The 13,346-nt window shown below is 41.2% G+C and overlaps 1 protein-coding gene across 1 annotated transcript in view; it reads left to right on the top strand.

Annotated features, from left to right (window-relative positions):
• Positions 1–205: 205 nt before the first annotated feature.
• Positions 206–13,346, top strand: part of NWD2 (NACHT and WD repeat domain containing 2) — a 48,564-nt gene continuing 35,423 nt past the window's right edge. The window contains exon 1 of the mRNA XM_031588456.2: positions 206–356. Coding sequence (XP_031444316.2) covers positions 206–356 — 151 coding nt within the window. The remainder of the gene's footprint in view (positions 357–13,346) is intronic.

Raw genomic sequence — 13,346 nt, 5'->3', positions numbered from 1 at the left:
GCGCCGGCAATCCGCCTGCAGACGTTCCCGCTTTGGGCACCGAGGAGACCCCGAGGGGCCGCGTCCCATCGCCGCCGCAAACTTTCTTCACCGCGCTCCGGCCCGGCGGCGCTCGGAGGGGCCGCATGGGCGCTGCCGGAGAGCCGCAGCTCCGCGGCGCGGCCCGGGGGCTGCCCTGAGCCGGGGCCCGGCGGGCGGCGGCGCCATGTGGGCGGCCGGGGCGGGCGGCAGGGCGGCGTGCCCGCGGGACGCGGCGCTGCGCAGGGCGGCCTTCGCCGGCAACCTGGCGGCACTGCCCGCCCACCTGGTGCCCGGCGGCCGGAGCGTCCGCGTCTTCATCAGCGCCAACCCCGAAGGTAACGGCCGGGCCCCGCCGCGGCTCCCCCTGCCGCCCGGGGCCGCCTTCTCGCGGCTCCCCGGGGCCGGCTTCGGGCGAGGGCGGCGGGTGGTGGCCTCCCGCTGCCGGGGAGGGCGGGACGGTGCTCGGGATTCCGAGCCTTCGGCGCATCGCGTGGTCCCGAAGTCCGCGGCTTAAAGCGAGCGCCGCGGTGCTGTGCGCCCGGCCGTGCCGTGCTCGTGAGGTCAACTATGCGGTTTTAGTGTAATGCCGTCGCGCTCGCACGCTCCGTATCAGAACGAGTTAGCCGTCCTGCTGCTTCAAAACCCTTGTTAAAATTACTCTTTCGTGCGAGGGATTTGCGTGTGTCGGGAGTACCGTTCCCACTCGCAAGGCAGAAGTTTTGAAGCGTATTCTCACACGATGCAAGGAAGTAATAACTGAAATGTTCACACCTTCGACGTTTCCCACCTGTGCAAACGAGCCCGCAGCACACACGGCTCTGTCACCCGACCGCTTCCCAAACCCAACACCGCTGTCTCTGTGCAGGCATCCCAGAGCTGCAAGCCATGCCGGCAACGGCAGAACCGTTCGGGTTCCGAAGTGCGATTGCCATGGCACCAACAGCTGTGTGATGCAGGCGGTGGTGCCCACAAGCCGATAGCGGGCACAGTGTTGCCGGGATTAGCCCGTGCCCGGCTCCGCAACCCCATTCCTTACAAATGGCCCCGGGATGCTGGTTGGTGCAAGCTAAGCAAAGATACAGTTAGCGATAACCAGAAAGATGCTTAGTTGGCTCTGAAAGAAAACTAGCATGAATCTATAGATTTGTTACTCATCGGGAATGGCTTTCTGCCAGCATTGCCTCCTCTGTGGGAGCACCGATGCCTCTGTGTTTGACGTTAGTGGCATTTACCAGTAGGGCAGCTTGCTGTGCTGGCCATGTGGTTGTTCAGCTAAAAAAAGCCACTAAATTCATGCTGAAAGTGAGAGATGTAAGCCATACATCTGTGGGATTTTACTCTTGCATTGTTATTCCAAAATTTCAGCCTTCACAAAACTATAAGAGGAAGGATACAACTCAGTTGTCCTAGTTGTGCTGGCTTCCTTGTAGGATGACGTGGCCACGGTGATCATCATTTCTCACTGGCAAAACATTATCTGCATCTTTGCTCCTGCTTTCAGAAATGACAAGAATTTCAGTACTTACTGCTTTTGGTGAACAAGTGAGCTGGTCAGTGAGCATTCAGAGGCTTCCAGTCACCAGGAGCAGCCGTGGCTCTCAATGGTAGCACTGACGCTGCATTGCTTACTGTATGTCACCTTACAAAAAGGCTATTGATAAACAAGAAAATGTATTTGATGGGAGTTAGATATCAGCTACTAATGTCCTTAGGAATAAAAGTGCTATTTGCAAAAAAAAAAAAAAAAAAAAAAAAAAAAAAAAAGAAAAAAAAAAGTCTCAAAGAGTTCAAAATGCAAATATTCTGGGGAAAATAAAAAAGGTGAAACCCTTCCTTCTAAGTAAAGCATCCAGCATCTTTCAGCCCCAGTTGCAGTGCTGTCTGCATAATCAGAGCCTGCCTGGCTGTCCTGCAGCCCCCCAGGCTGCTCCCCTGTTCTGGCCATTGCTCAGCAAGGACCTTCGGAGCGGTGCTGCTGCAGCTCTCAGGAAAACTCGTTACAACCTCACAGGCACAGACTTAACATAGTCCTCTTGAATTGCAGCAATTTGATACATGGAAAGTGGGAAAAGTCAGGGCTTGATATGATGTCTTTTTTTTTTTTTTTTTTTTTTTAAGGGCATAAGGGTATTAGGACTTAAATTTATGTGTATTACATAGATAGGAAAAATGGTTATTTGTAAAATTTGCTGAACAGAAATCCCTAAAAAGAACACTTAAGCAGCAACATGAGCATGAGTAACAGGAACAGAACTGTGGCGTTTTACAGTCATTGCTTTCTGGCTTTAATTTTGTAGATAAGTGAAACTGCTTTTTCCTCTAGCAGTGTTTTCATCTATCAATTAACATCATCAGGTTGGTGTTAATTAATCACTGAAGATGACAGAATCTTTAGAAGCATTACAGCGCTTTTATTATTTGAACATAAATATGTCTTGTTTCTTGTTGCAGTAGATCCAAGCAACCAGCCGTATTTTAAATGCATATTTTGGCTAAGAGAGGTTGCTGATTTTTCCTTCAACCATTAATCACTGGTCTCAGGGAATTTTGCTTGCTTCCATGTGATAAGGGAGGCGCAAGTTACATTTACCTGATTCTAAGAACTGCTTCTGCTGTTTCCGTAGGAATTTGTGTACTGCAATAGCAATCAGCTAATGTCAGTTTGTGACTCAGTAGTGCCTGTAAAGATCCCTGCCAATAATACAAAGCTCCTGTACAAGCATACGACAGGTACAAAATTCCATACAGCCCCACTATAATGAGCAATGACATCAACATTGCATAGATTTGGACCATTCCAGTGCCTCTTGTCATTACTTTAAGCAGAAAATTATTTGAATTGCAAAGTTTGCTATTTCATTCAGCAAATTACGTGGTGATACAATGTGATAAAAGTTCTGGCTGAAAATAATTGCTTATCTGGAGTTAAGGATTTGGAAAATGATTGAGAAGGTGCTTTTCATGACATGCAGCAGGGACAAATGAAGGCATTGAAGAGGGATGTGTGCAAAGCCAGCTCCTACACACAGGCTGTTCAGCTGTTCCTCTGAAGACTATCATACTTCACGTAGCATCTGAGTATGTCCTGATAGAGGGTGTGAGCCACTCTGACCTAAAGGAATTAGGCTGAACCAGCATCCAGCACTTCAAAGGGCAGGGATGCTTGCTTCTCCAGCCATCATATCAGCTGAGTCTTGTCTGTGCAGCATCTCTGACTACTTCCTAAGTTCCAGCACAGTATTTCTTTTTTTCTGCTTTTTCAAAACATTTCTGCTATATCAACAGAAGCAACTGTGCTGAAACCATGAAGAAACTTTGTTTTAAAAGCCCTTTTTAGTACAGAAAGGATGTGTACTTCATGAGCTCTATTCTTCCAATAGCCATTTAAAGTTTCAAATATTAAAACTAATTATAAAGTTGAAAGGATAATAGTAAATTGCTCTAGCTCTTTTGGACTCTGAAAGTAGCCCAGGATCCAAGAAATTACTCACTTTGAATTTTTGCCTACTTACTTGTTTACAGGCTTTGGTAATTCAAATGCCTACTGATCTTTGTTGCTTTCTCTCAAAAACAGATTCCCCATTAACAAGTAACAATTAACTATATACTTTTTGTTTTGGATGGTCATTTGTTATAATCTTTCACAAGGCCACTGAAATCTAACTACTTATTAAAAAGCTAATACTAGTTTTGGCATGATTAATAATCTTAACTATCAAATACTATGCATACATGTAGGAATTTAAAATTAAGATCTTATTCTAATGAAAGGTAGACTTAGAGGATACTCCTTCATGATATTTCCTCACGTTACACTGTTGAGTGACTTTGAGTTTTCTTGAGTTATTACACAGTGGTTCAATTTAGCTAATTTTCCATTGACATACTTAGTCCAGAACATTGTATTAATATGAACAACACTCCATTGGAAAAGACACAAATGTTTTGTGCCCACTTTACATACTTTCTTGTGACACATAAGGCAAAATTCTCACCCACAGTTAGTTTGATTAGACAAGGATTATTTCTCTAATTAAGGATTGCAGAAACGAGTCTTAGCAATTCTTATTTATATTATTTTTTGAACCTATTGTTATAGGTTGCTTTGCAGGAATTCCATGTATTTTTGTGTGTTGATGTGCATATGAAAGAAAATCTAAAATGTTGTTTGCATTGTATTCACTGCTACTGAACATGAGGTTGCTTAACTCATAACAGATTAAGAACTGTGATTGTTTTAGTTGCAATCTAATTGCCGTATGTGATAAGAAGAAGGTATAACTTTGATTCTTTGCATGTTCCAAGTATATGATACTATTTGCACCTCAAATCTTGTTTTGCTTAAGAAAAATATAATTCAGTCAATGTTAACGTTAACGCTCAAAAGTCAAAATAATACTTCACTAATGATGGTCCATTTTGTCCAATTCAGAAATACCATATGGCGTCCTTCCTTGGATTTGTTGCACGAAGGTCTTTTTATAATGACAATTTTATATAATCTGGGTGGAATTTAAGCCTGAGCTAAAGAAAAACACAGATGTTCAAGTGTATAAAATTGCAAGGGAGGTGTTGCGGAGATGTGGAGACAAATAACTCCAGGACTTTTTTCATGCTAAGTGTTAGTTCTGATTACCTAACTTTGTACCTATTTATGGATTTACGTGACACACATCACTGTGGTGTTTGAGAGCTACAAACCAAGCTACACTTGAGAAAAAAAGCCTTCAAAAGTTAGAGACAAAGTTGAGTAACTCAGCATGGTTCAAGCATCTGGTCTTGGTGGGGGCCCTGATTTGGTGTTTTACTTCAAGAGGCCCAAAGGTCAGATATGCCTACAGTCCATTAAGCTTGGAACAAAGCTTGCTATTTTCAGTGTTTCAGCCTCTATGCGAACTTTTTTTCTTCCTGTGCCACAGAACCGCCTTTGTTGTAAGCATAGTTGAATGGAAAGTGAGATCTGACTCCCTGAGGATGTAGGACTGTAACTTTTTTTTTTTTTTTTGTGATCAAGGCAGGTAGATCTGAACCAGAAGTAGACAATTTTTGCTGAGCAGACCCTCAAGTTTTTGTTCACGTTAGAGGAAACAGCTGTTTGGGGCTAGGATGGAGACTGAGTTGGATTCAAGTTTCTGCTGGTTAGTTAAACTCGATAAAGTGTATGAAAAGAACTATTTTTCACATCTCCCTGTTCTTTTTGTGAGTTACTGGCTTATGTAGCTCGAGGAGTGGGCTGAGGATTTGCTCCAAATATACCAAATGTGCAAGGCAAAACACTGAGAACTTTTGCTTAATTCATACACAAAAATGTTCATTCACATGCTCACCAGGTAGGATCTGCATTTGGAGAGCAAAACTGAGATCAAAGGAGTTGTTTTGCATTTTTTCTTTTGTTGTTTGGTTGTTTTTCTTTTAGAAAAATAGCAGGCTATTTAGTTTGTTGGGTTTTTTTCATCTTTAGAAATAAGTAAAATTATGAGAAACCCAGTCATTCTCCTTCTAAGTAGTGTAGATCGTTTTCAAACTTGCTGCTAGAACTTCTTGTGATAACTGAGTATGTATGTTCCAAAGACAATATCCAAAGCCATAATTCTAGCAACACTAAAGATTGGCCTAGGTTTTGTTAAATGCTATTGTAGAAGCAAGAGCATTTCAGGGGGTTTAGATTTTATCCAGAAGTAAACTTGTACAGAGTTAGGGATGTGCAGGCTACATCATGGTGCCTTCCCCAGCTCTACACTTCCAGTTGAAGATATGACAGGAAGTTTTTTCAAGTGAAACAAATGACATTTATTTGAATTTTTTATTTGCTGAAAGAGTATTTCGTGATAGGATATCCTTTCAGGCTGCAGCAATAATGAGCCAGCAGTGTGCCCTGGTGGCCAAGAAGGCCAATGGGATCCTGGGGTGCATAGAAAGGAGCTTGGCCAGCAGGTCAGGGGAGGTGATCCTCCCTCCCTACTCTGCCCTGATCAGGTCTCACCTGGACTATTGTGTCCAGTTCTGGGCTCCCCAGTACAAAAAAGTCAGGGATCTCCTGGAGAGAGTCCAGCAGAGTGCCACAAAGATGGTAAACAGCTCTGAGCATCTCTCTTACGAGGAAAGGCTGATTGACCTGGATCTGTTCAGCCTTGAAAAAAGAAGACTCAGATGTGATCTTATTAATGTTTATAAATATCTTAAGTGTCAAAGTGTTACAGGGACACTGGCCAACTCTTTTCAGTGGTCTGTGGGAACAGGACAAGGGACAGCCATAAACCAGAGCATAGGAAGTTCCACACCAATACGCAAAGGAACTTCTTCATGATAAGGGTGACAGAGCACTGGAACAGGCTGCCCAGGGGGGCTGTAGATTCTCCTTCTCTGGAGATATTCAAGACCTGCCTGGACACCTACCTGTGCAGCTTGCTGTAGGGAGCCTGCTTTGCAGGGGGGTTGGACTCAGTGATCCCTAGAGGTCCATTTCAACCCCTACAGTTCTGTGATTTTGTGATTCTGCGCTAATACATTAATAATATTTATAATAGTATAATAATAAAATTATAATAATATTTATAATAATAATACCTTCATATACTGAAGATGGTAGATACAGTCACAGATAGACATGCGTAAGGAGTACAGAAAAATCTGGTGGCTTTTAATATAGGCAGAAAATTTCAGGGCAGCTGCTTTATTCCCTTTCTGAAGTTTTAATTAAAGAAGGATAAAAATTGATAGATTAGAAACCCCAAATAAAAGCTCTTACTTCCAAAACTTTTAGCCAAAAGATAGGAGTAGGGCTAACATGCCACTAGCTGGGAGCTTGGCAAGGTAACATGGGGGAACCCTAAGCTTCCGCTGGGTTTGTGCAAGTGCTGCTGTCTGAACACTGAGATGTACTGCATGGTCTCTTGGGACATCTCATTGCCCCAGATGCATCTATCTTTGACCTGCTCTTGAAATTCCTCTATGAGAATCCATCTCCTAAGGCCCATTTCCAGAAGTAAGACACTTCTGCACAGACATGCTTGACCAACTGCAGTCATTCTTTTTGAGATTCAGATCTTGAGAAAAAGTTGTATTTGCAGACTAGATCTATCAAGCTGGAAAGACTAGGACATGGCAGGATTTCCACACTGACTTAATTCCAGAGCCATGCTGTTGCTATGTATCAGCCACTGCAACTGATCAAATAGCTGAAGAGATGAGATTTCCAGTTGCCAGGGTGTGGAAAATGGGGTTGTACAACCTGCTCCTAGTGTTTGCTTGGGGAAGCACAGCTGCAGTGTTCAGTATAGTGATATGTACCTATGGTATGGTTAACAGTCAAAATGTTTCTTGATGGAGTCTATCTCACTGTATAAGCAGTTGGGTACCTTCATAAGCTCACCTATGTGAGCTTTCTCCTCCAGCTCTCTGTTACCTTTACTGAACCAGGAATTGAGACACATGGCCACTGTAGAGCCATGTTATTTGTAAAATTATTACATAGAGACTATAATGAGTGACACTTTACAAAACATTAAGATGAAATAAGAACGGGTGACTCCCAGTTGTAGCTCCCCACTGTTGTGCTCCCTATTGGCCAGGCATTGAAGGCTGGAGCCTTTGGTGTGCTTGTGTCATTACAAAGGACTTGCATTTCCTAGAAGCTGCAGCATGTGCTTTATGAAAATACAGAATTAAAATTCAGAGTCACATGGAAGCACAAATTTAAAAATAAATGGCAAAATAAATGGCTTGCACAAGCCCTCCAAAAACTCTTTTTAGTATAGTGGTTTCAATGTGTGTTATCTGTTAGTAAGTATTGCTTATTTGTCTTGTACAAGATTGATGCCTGAACATACAACATAAGCACTTCATAACAGAAGCCTTGACACTGTCTGGCTGATCTCACTGCCTGAATTTTAGTAGATTAAAATTACTTTTAAGATTGAGAGCCATCAAATAACCATGAGGATTTAATACTTTTAGATGAGAGGGGTTATGCATATTTGTAGAGTTATGCACTTGAGCTACTCTAACATAAACAAGAGGCAAGTGCAGTAAGACCTGACATAGTGAGTTAGCCCAGAGGAGCCCAGTATTCTTCCTGACAGTTTCAGATGTACAACAAAAGAAAATGAGATCACAACAAGGACAAAATGACAAACATTACATCTTTGTGTTCAACAATCCATGAGATCCTTTGCTTCCAGGAATTTGTCTAATTGCTTCCCTAATCAGTCACTAGTCTTGGTGTTTGCAACAACCTTTGAAAGATGGAAAGTTTTGAAACAGACTATTGCTCACAGAAATGCCTAATCCTACTCATGTCAGTGGGAATTTTGTATGAACATGACCATGCATATTCAATATTCAGCCAAAAAGATCTAAAAATATCAAAGCGGAAATATCAGTGGAACAGGTACACCTAAAAGCAAATCTCCACATAAGAATATTTTTTTTCCAAAAGCATCGCTGTACATCGTCCATTGTTGTCTATCTTTATATGGAAAGCAAGATAAATTGTGAAGACTGAGTTATTTGAATGTTCTTATTTCCATGGGATTATGAAAACAGCCATACTAAGAGATAAATAAGGAAATGCTTTATAAGTGCTTTCCTTAGCATGAAGGACTTCATCTTTTTATGTTTTCTTATCTACTACAGTTTCATAAAAGTCTCAAGAATTCTAGAAAACAGTGGATAAACATGTTCTTGCTTAATAATCGTGATGGCTATATTCCTGTGGAATGGTCTATACTGTTCAGGTTAGACTAAAATTTTTTTTTTCAAGAAAACACCTATTTTTCTTCTTCATTTTCCACCTTATAATATTTTCAATAGCTCAGACACTGAGATCTGTGAGCAAAGTGTTGGCTTTCTTTTAACTTCTCAGATCCCTTTTCAGTTACCAGTAAATACTAAGAAAATAATTAAAACACATTATTGTTTGGGAGTGATCTTGATTTATTTAATATATTTTTAATGGATTAGACTAAAGGGATGAAGATTTTTGTAATGCTGTTGAATTCCTGTTTATGTGACCCCTAATTTGTCTTAACAAGACATCAGCAAAATCTGTATGATGATTTACTCTGAAATACAAGTCAGATACACTATGGGACTATAAAGAATTAAGCAATCTATGATGAACAAAGTAAATGCAGTTAAATGACATGCCATTTAAACCAGGTGTACCCTAACAGAGGTCCAAGGGACCTCAGGCAGTTCTTTTGCTAGGCAGCTATTTATTGTTTTGCAAATGAAAGAGAGGAGGCTGGAAGGGACCTCTTGTGGCCTTTGGATCTATGCTGCAGCCTGCAGCAGGCTAAGATATACCTGTGCCATTCCTCAATGAGGATGGTCTGACTTATCGTGACAGCTCCACTCTCCCTGCACTGGTTAAGAAAATACACAGGAAAATGGACTATGCAGAGTACTGCTGCACAGAGCTTGCACAGCACTCCTGGTAGTGCTTACAGCAGTGTACAGACACAAAATAGGCTCATTAGTCAATTAAAACTACAAAAGATAAAAAAAAATTCTCCAAGCATTTCCTTGCTTAGAGAGAGCTTCATTCATTTTTGCTAGTGAATGTCATTATTTATAGATTTCTCAAATCTGGTTTTTACCATGTAATGAAGCTGGTCTGTGCATCCAAGCAAAATATGAATAATTAACTAAGCTGGATAATTAATGGAATTGGATAATAAACTAAACTAAAGTGAAGCAGTAAATTCCTGTAAAGGTTCTTTTAGCATGGATGTACGTCCTGCAAGGACAGCATGTTTTGGATGAAGTTTTCCCTCACTAGAGGTGTTCATATAGTATCTAGTAGTTCATGTTAGAGCTTTTCCTTTGATTAATTCATTTATGCTTGGAAGTAGGAGAGTCATTTACAGGATTTATTTTATTCACCTGGTGCTCTGCTCTCATGCAGGATCTTCATTATATTTGAGATTAGTATCATTTTGTTGGATCTGTCTAAGGTCCATCAATGAGTTATATATTTCAAAAGACAACAGAAGACACATGTAAAAGACACACAGGTCATCACATATTCTTCTGTTCTTTAGAAAACAGAACTAAAGCCAATCTCCTTACATGCCAGCTATTTTAATTATATTTTTTTTTGTTTTATTCTTTCTGTGATCAAGCATTATAATACAATATTATTCCATTGAGCGTTTGCATTGCTGATGTATTATTCTAGAATTAATACCATAGTTAGTTTCTCATAGTCATTATGCAAATTCAAAATCATTTCAAATAAAAGAGATGAGATCCCCCAACATGGGCTCAATTGTGTTTAATCGTCTGTATGTGCAAAAGGTAAAGAAAGACTCAAGCACGTTTTTGTCTGTTCTGCAACCAAGGGACAAATGCCTTCACAGACAGTGAGAAAGACTGATAGTGTCTGGCAGTGCTAGAAATGGAAATGAAGCCGAGCCCATCCTTTCAACCACCTTCTATGCTGCTGTTGAGAGTACAGCATCATAAAAGATCGTTATCTTCCTTTAAAGGTCATTGTGGCTCATGGGGCAGCATCCATCAAATTTCCCCCGTCAGAATATGCTGTGTTAATAGATTGGTGTGCATCTGAATGTTAACTGCTGGGTTTCTTTCCAAACTTGTCTGTTTGCAATAGTTGTCCTGTGTGTTTCACAGGACTTTTGGATTACAGTGCCTTCATTTGCCTTTCTACATGCTTCTGCACAGATTGTTAGTAATGGGATTGTTTTCCGTATGGAAAGCAACATTTATGCTCACATCATTTTGATACAAAGGGGCTTAATAGAAAACTTGAATTTGCATTATATGGTGCACAGAATATGCTGCTGACATTCCAGCTGCAGGGCAGCTCCAGTGACAAAGTGGGAGCATAAAATCCACACAGCAGTGCAGGGATTGAATGCATCAGCTTATACGCACTGAGATAAAATTGCCCGTATGCCTTCTTCACATCCCCTTGCCTTACTACAAAAAGGAACATAGTGAAAAAGACACTGAGTACTTTCACATTCTGCTCTGTAAGAATAACACTTAATACAATTATTTTCAAACTAGAGGCAAAGTGTTGGGAAGGATTGTCAACGTGGCTTGAAAGAACTGGTTGGGAAGGCCGTCTGTTGCTCAGTAACTGAGTAATTAACCTGGTATGGCAGATCTGGATGTTTTGCAACTGTTATTATTTTGTACAGCACTTGTGAAAGGTACTGATTTAGGAGAAACTGAACTTAGTTGTTTGATTACATGTTTCTCAAGAGGAGCAAGTGATTGGTACACATATTCAATTACTAACTCCTCAGGATTCTTTAACTGCATATTTTCTGTTACCTTAATATATTATCAATTTAATGTGATTATCAAGACAAAAATAATTAATAAAAGCATGACAAAAACAAAATATGGTAAAATCAAGTCATCACAAAAATATTTGGATCATAAAAACAGATGCATTTGAAAAATTATTTTAAATGGCCCTTCCAACTATCTTATATAATCTTCACAAAAAATAACGCGTAGATGAATCATGAGGACTGGGAAGGCAGAAAGGAGGTGCATTAAGTACCTCCTCCTCTGTGTGTCACTCACTGCTTCCCCCCAGGCATCACACAATCCCTAAGAATGAGTCCATTTGGGAACTACCTGGCCTTGCCCCCTGACTCCTTGCACAGCTGTCCAGCAGCACTGCACATGGGCACAAGAACCAGCTGGAGGAGAAATCAGTCAGATTCTCCTTTTCAGACACAGCATTGCTGGGTTTCTGGCTTCCCCCCTCCGCCAGTCCCATTGCTCTGGGCTTCGTGCCCTCTTGCAGCTGCTCTCCCTTGCAGGCAGCATCCTTTAGTTTCTTCTTTGATAACTGCTTCTGCTGCAGCCAAGTGCTGCTCTTACTGTGCTGAGATGTTATTTAATAGTCCTCCCTGGTTAGTACTAAGGAAGAAACCGTTGCAAAGAAAACTTCTGTTGTATTGCTGCATGCTTACTTCCCTGGCAATAAGCATCAGCACCTGTTTCTCTTTAAGCCTATACAATCATATTTTTCAACTTTTACCCCTGATTTCAGCTGTTCTGTTTTGACCCAAGCCACATCTCTTTTTCTCCAGATTTTGAACTTTGTGGATGAAGAACTTAAAGTTTAGAGAAGAAAGGTGCAGCTTTACCGAAGGCTGGCAGGGTTTGCTGAGGTTGTCTATGGCTTCTCAGTACTGCCAGGTGCAAAATCAGGCAGGGCGGTGATTAGAATTTCTTCAAAATGAGGTGTGTTTAAGGGTCCTGCTTTGGCCTGTGCCATGAAGCAGGTGAGGCTCCTGCTTTCGCCTGTTTTTTTATGGCTTCCCCCTGTCTCATGCCTTCTCCAAGCCTGCGGTGCACTGCTTTGTTTGCTCCCAGCACTTGGGGCTGCAGCTCAGGTGGGAGTCTGACTATCTGTGGCATCTGACATTGCATTGACTGCCACTGTGTCCTGACCTCATGTGCTTCGGTTAGTGCCCCAACTGTCTTCCCTCTGCTCTAGGGATGTCAAAAAGAAATTGTGAAGCTTACACCGTATGCACAACTTAACTACTGAAAACAGTCTCCACTATTATACAGTTGTTTTTTTTTCCCTGTTTTCTAGGTAATTCCACACCTTTTCTGTTACAATGAATTAGGATTTTTGCATGTTTTTGTTATTATGCTGATCCATTTTTTCTGCTCTGTGGTTTTGCACAGCTCACTTGGAGTTCCTCTTTTAGATTTCAGAAGTTTCTCTTTCACATTAATTTTTATTATAGTTGCAAATTCTAGTCCTTGTAGGCTTTGCTGTTTTCCAGTGCTTTGTTGTAATAAGCTTTAGTGTTCTGCAGAGGAATTTTTTCGACTTAATTTTGGTGTCACTAAATGTGCTGTGTCTTCAGTTTCTCCTGTCACATCATTTAATTGTATGACAGTAATTACTTGTGAATTGTCATGTTTTCAAGAGCTTTCCTAGTTTGCATTATTAAATGAAAAAATTAGATTTTGTTGAATTCTTGCCCTTGTGCAATGTGCAGAATGCTGTGTTCTCCTTCCTTAGAGATTCTACCTTCAAGCCACAGTGCTGCTGAAGCTCCCACTGTTTATTGGCATCTGCAAGCAAATATATTTGTGTTTGCAACATTTGCCACACAGCCGAGCCAAGGGATGCAAGGCACCCATTCTACAAACTAGGAACCATTTGCACAGTTCCAGGACAGCCTCCTTTTTACTCCTGAAGAACACAGAAGGGCAGCTGTGTCCCCAGGGTGTTGTTTGAGGTCAGATATAAGGGCATATTATATGATAATATTCTGCTTCTGAGTTCTCACTAATACCATACCCATCAAATTTCTTGA

The sequence above is a fragment of the Phasianus colchicus genome, chromosome 4, assembly GCF_987193195.1.
Source record: "Phasianus colchicus chromosome 4, bPhaCol1.hap1.1, whole genome shotgun sequence".
Classification (NCBI taxonomy): Eukaryota; Metazoa; Chordata; class Aves; order Galliformes; family Phasianidae; genus Phasianus; species Phasianus colchicus.
The sequence above is the reverse complement of the archived record's forward strand: the minus strand, read 5'-3'. Positions and strand labels throughout refer to the sequence as shown.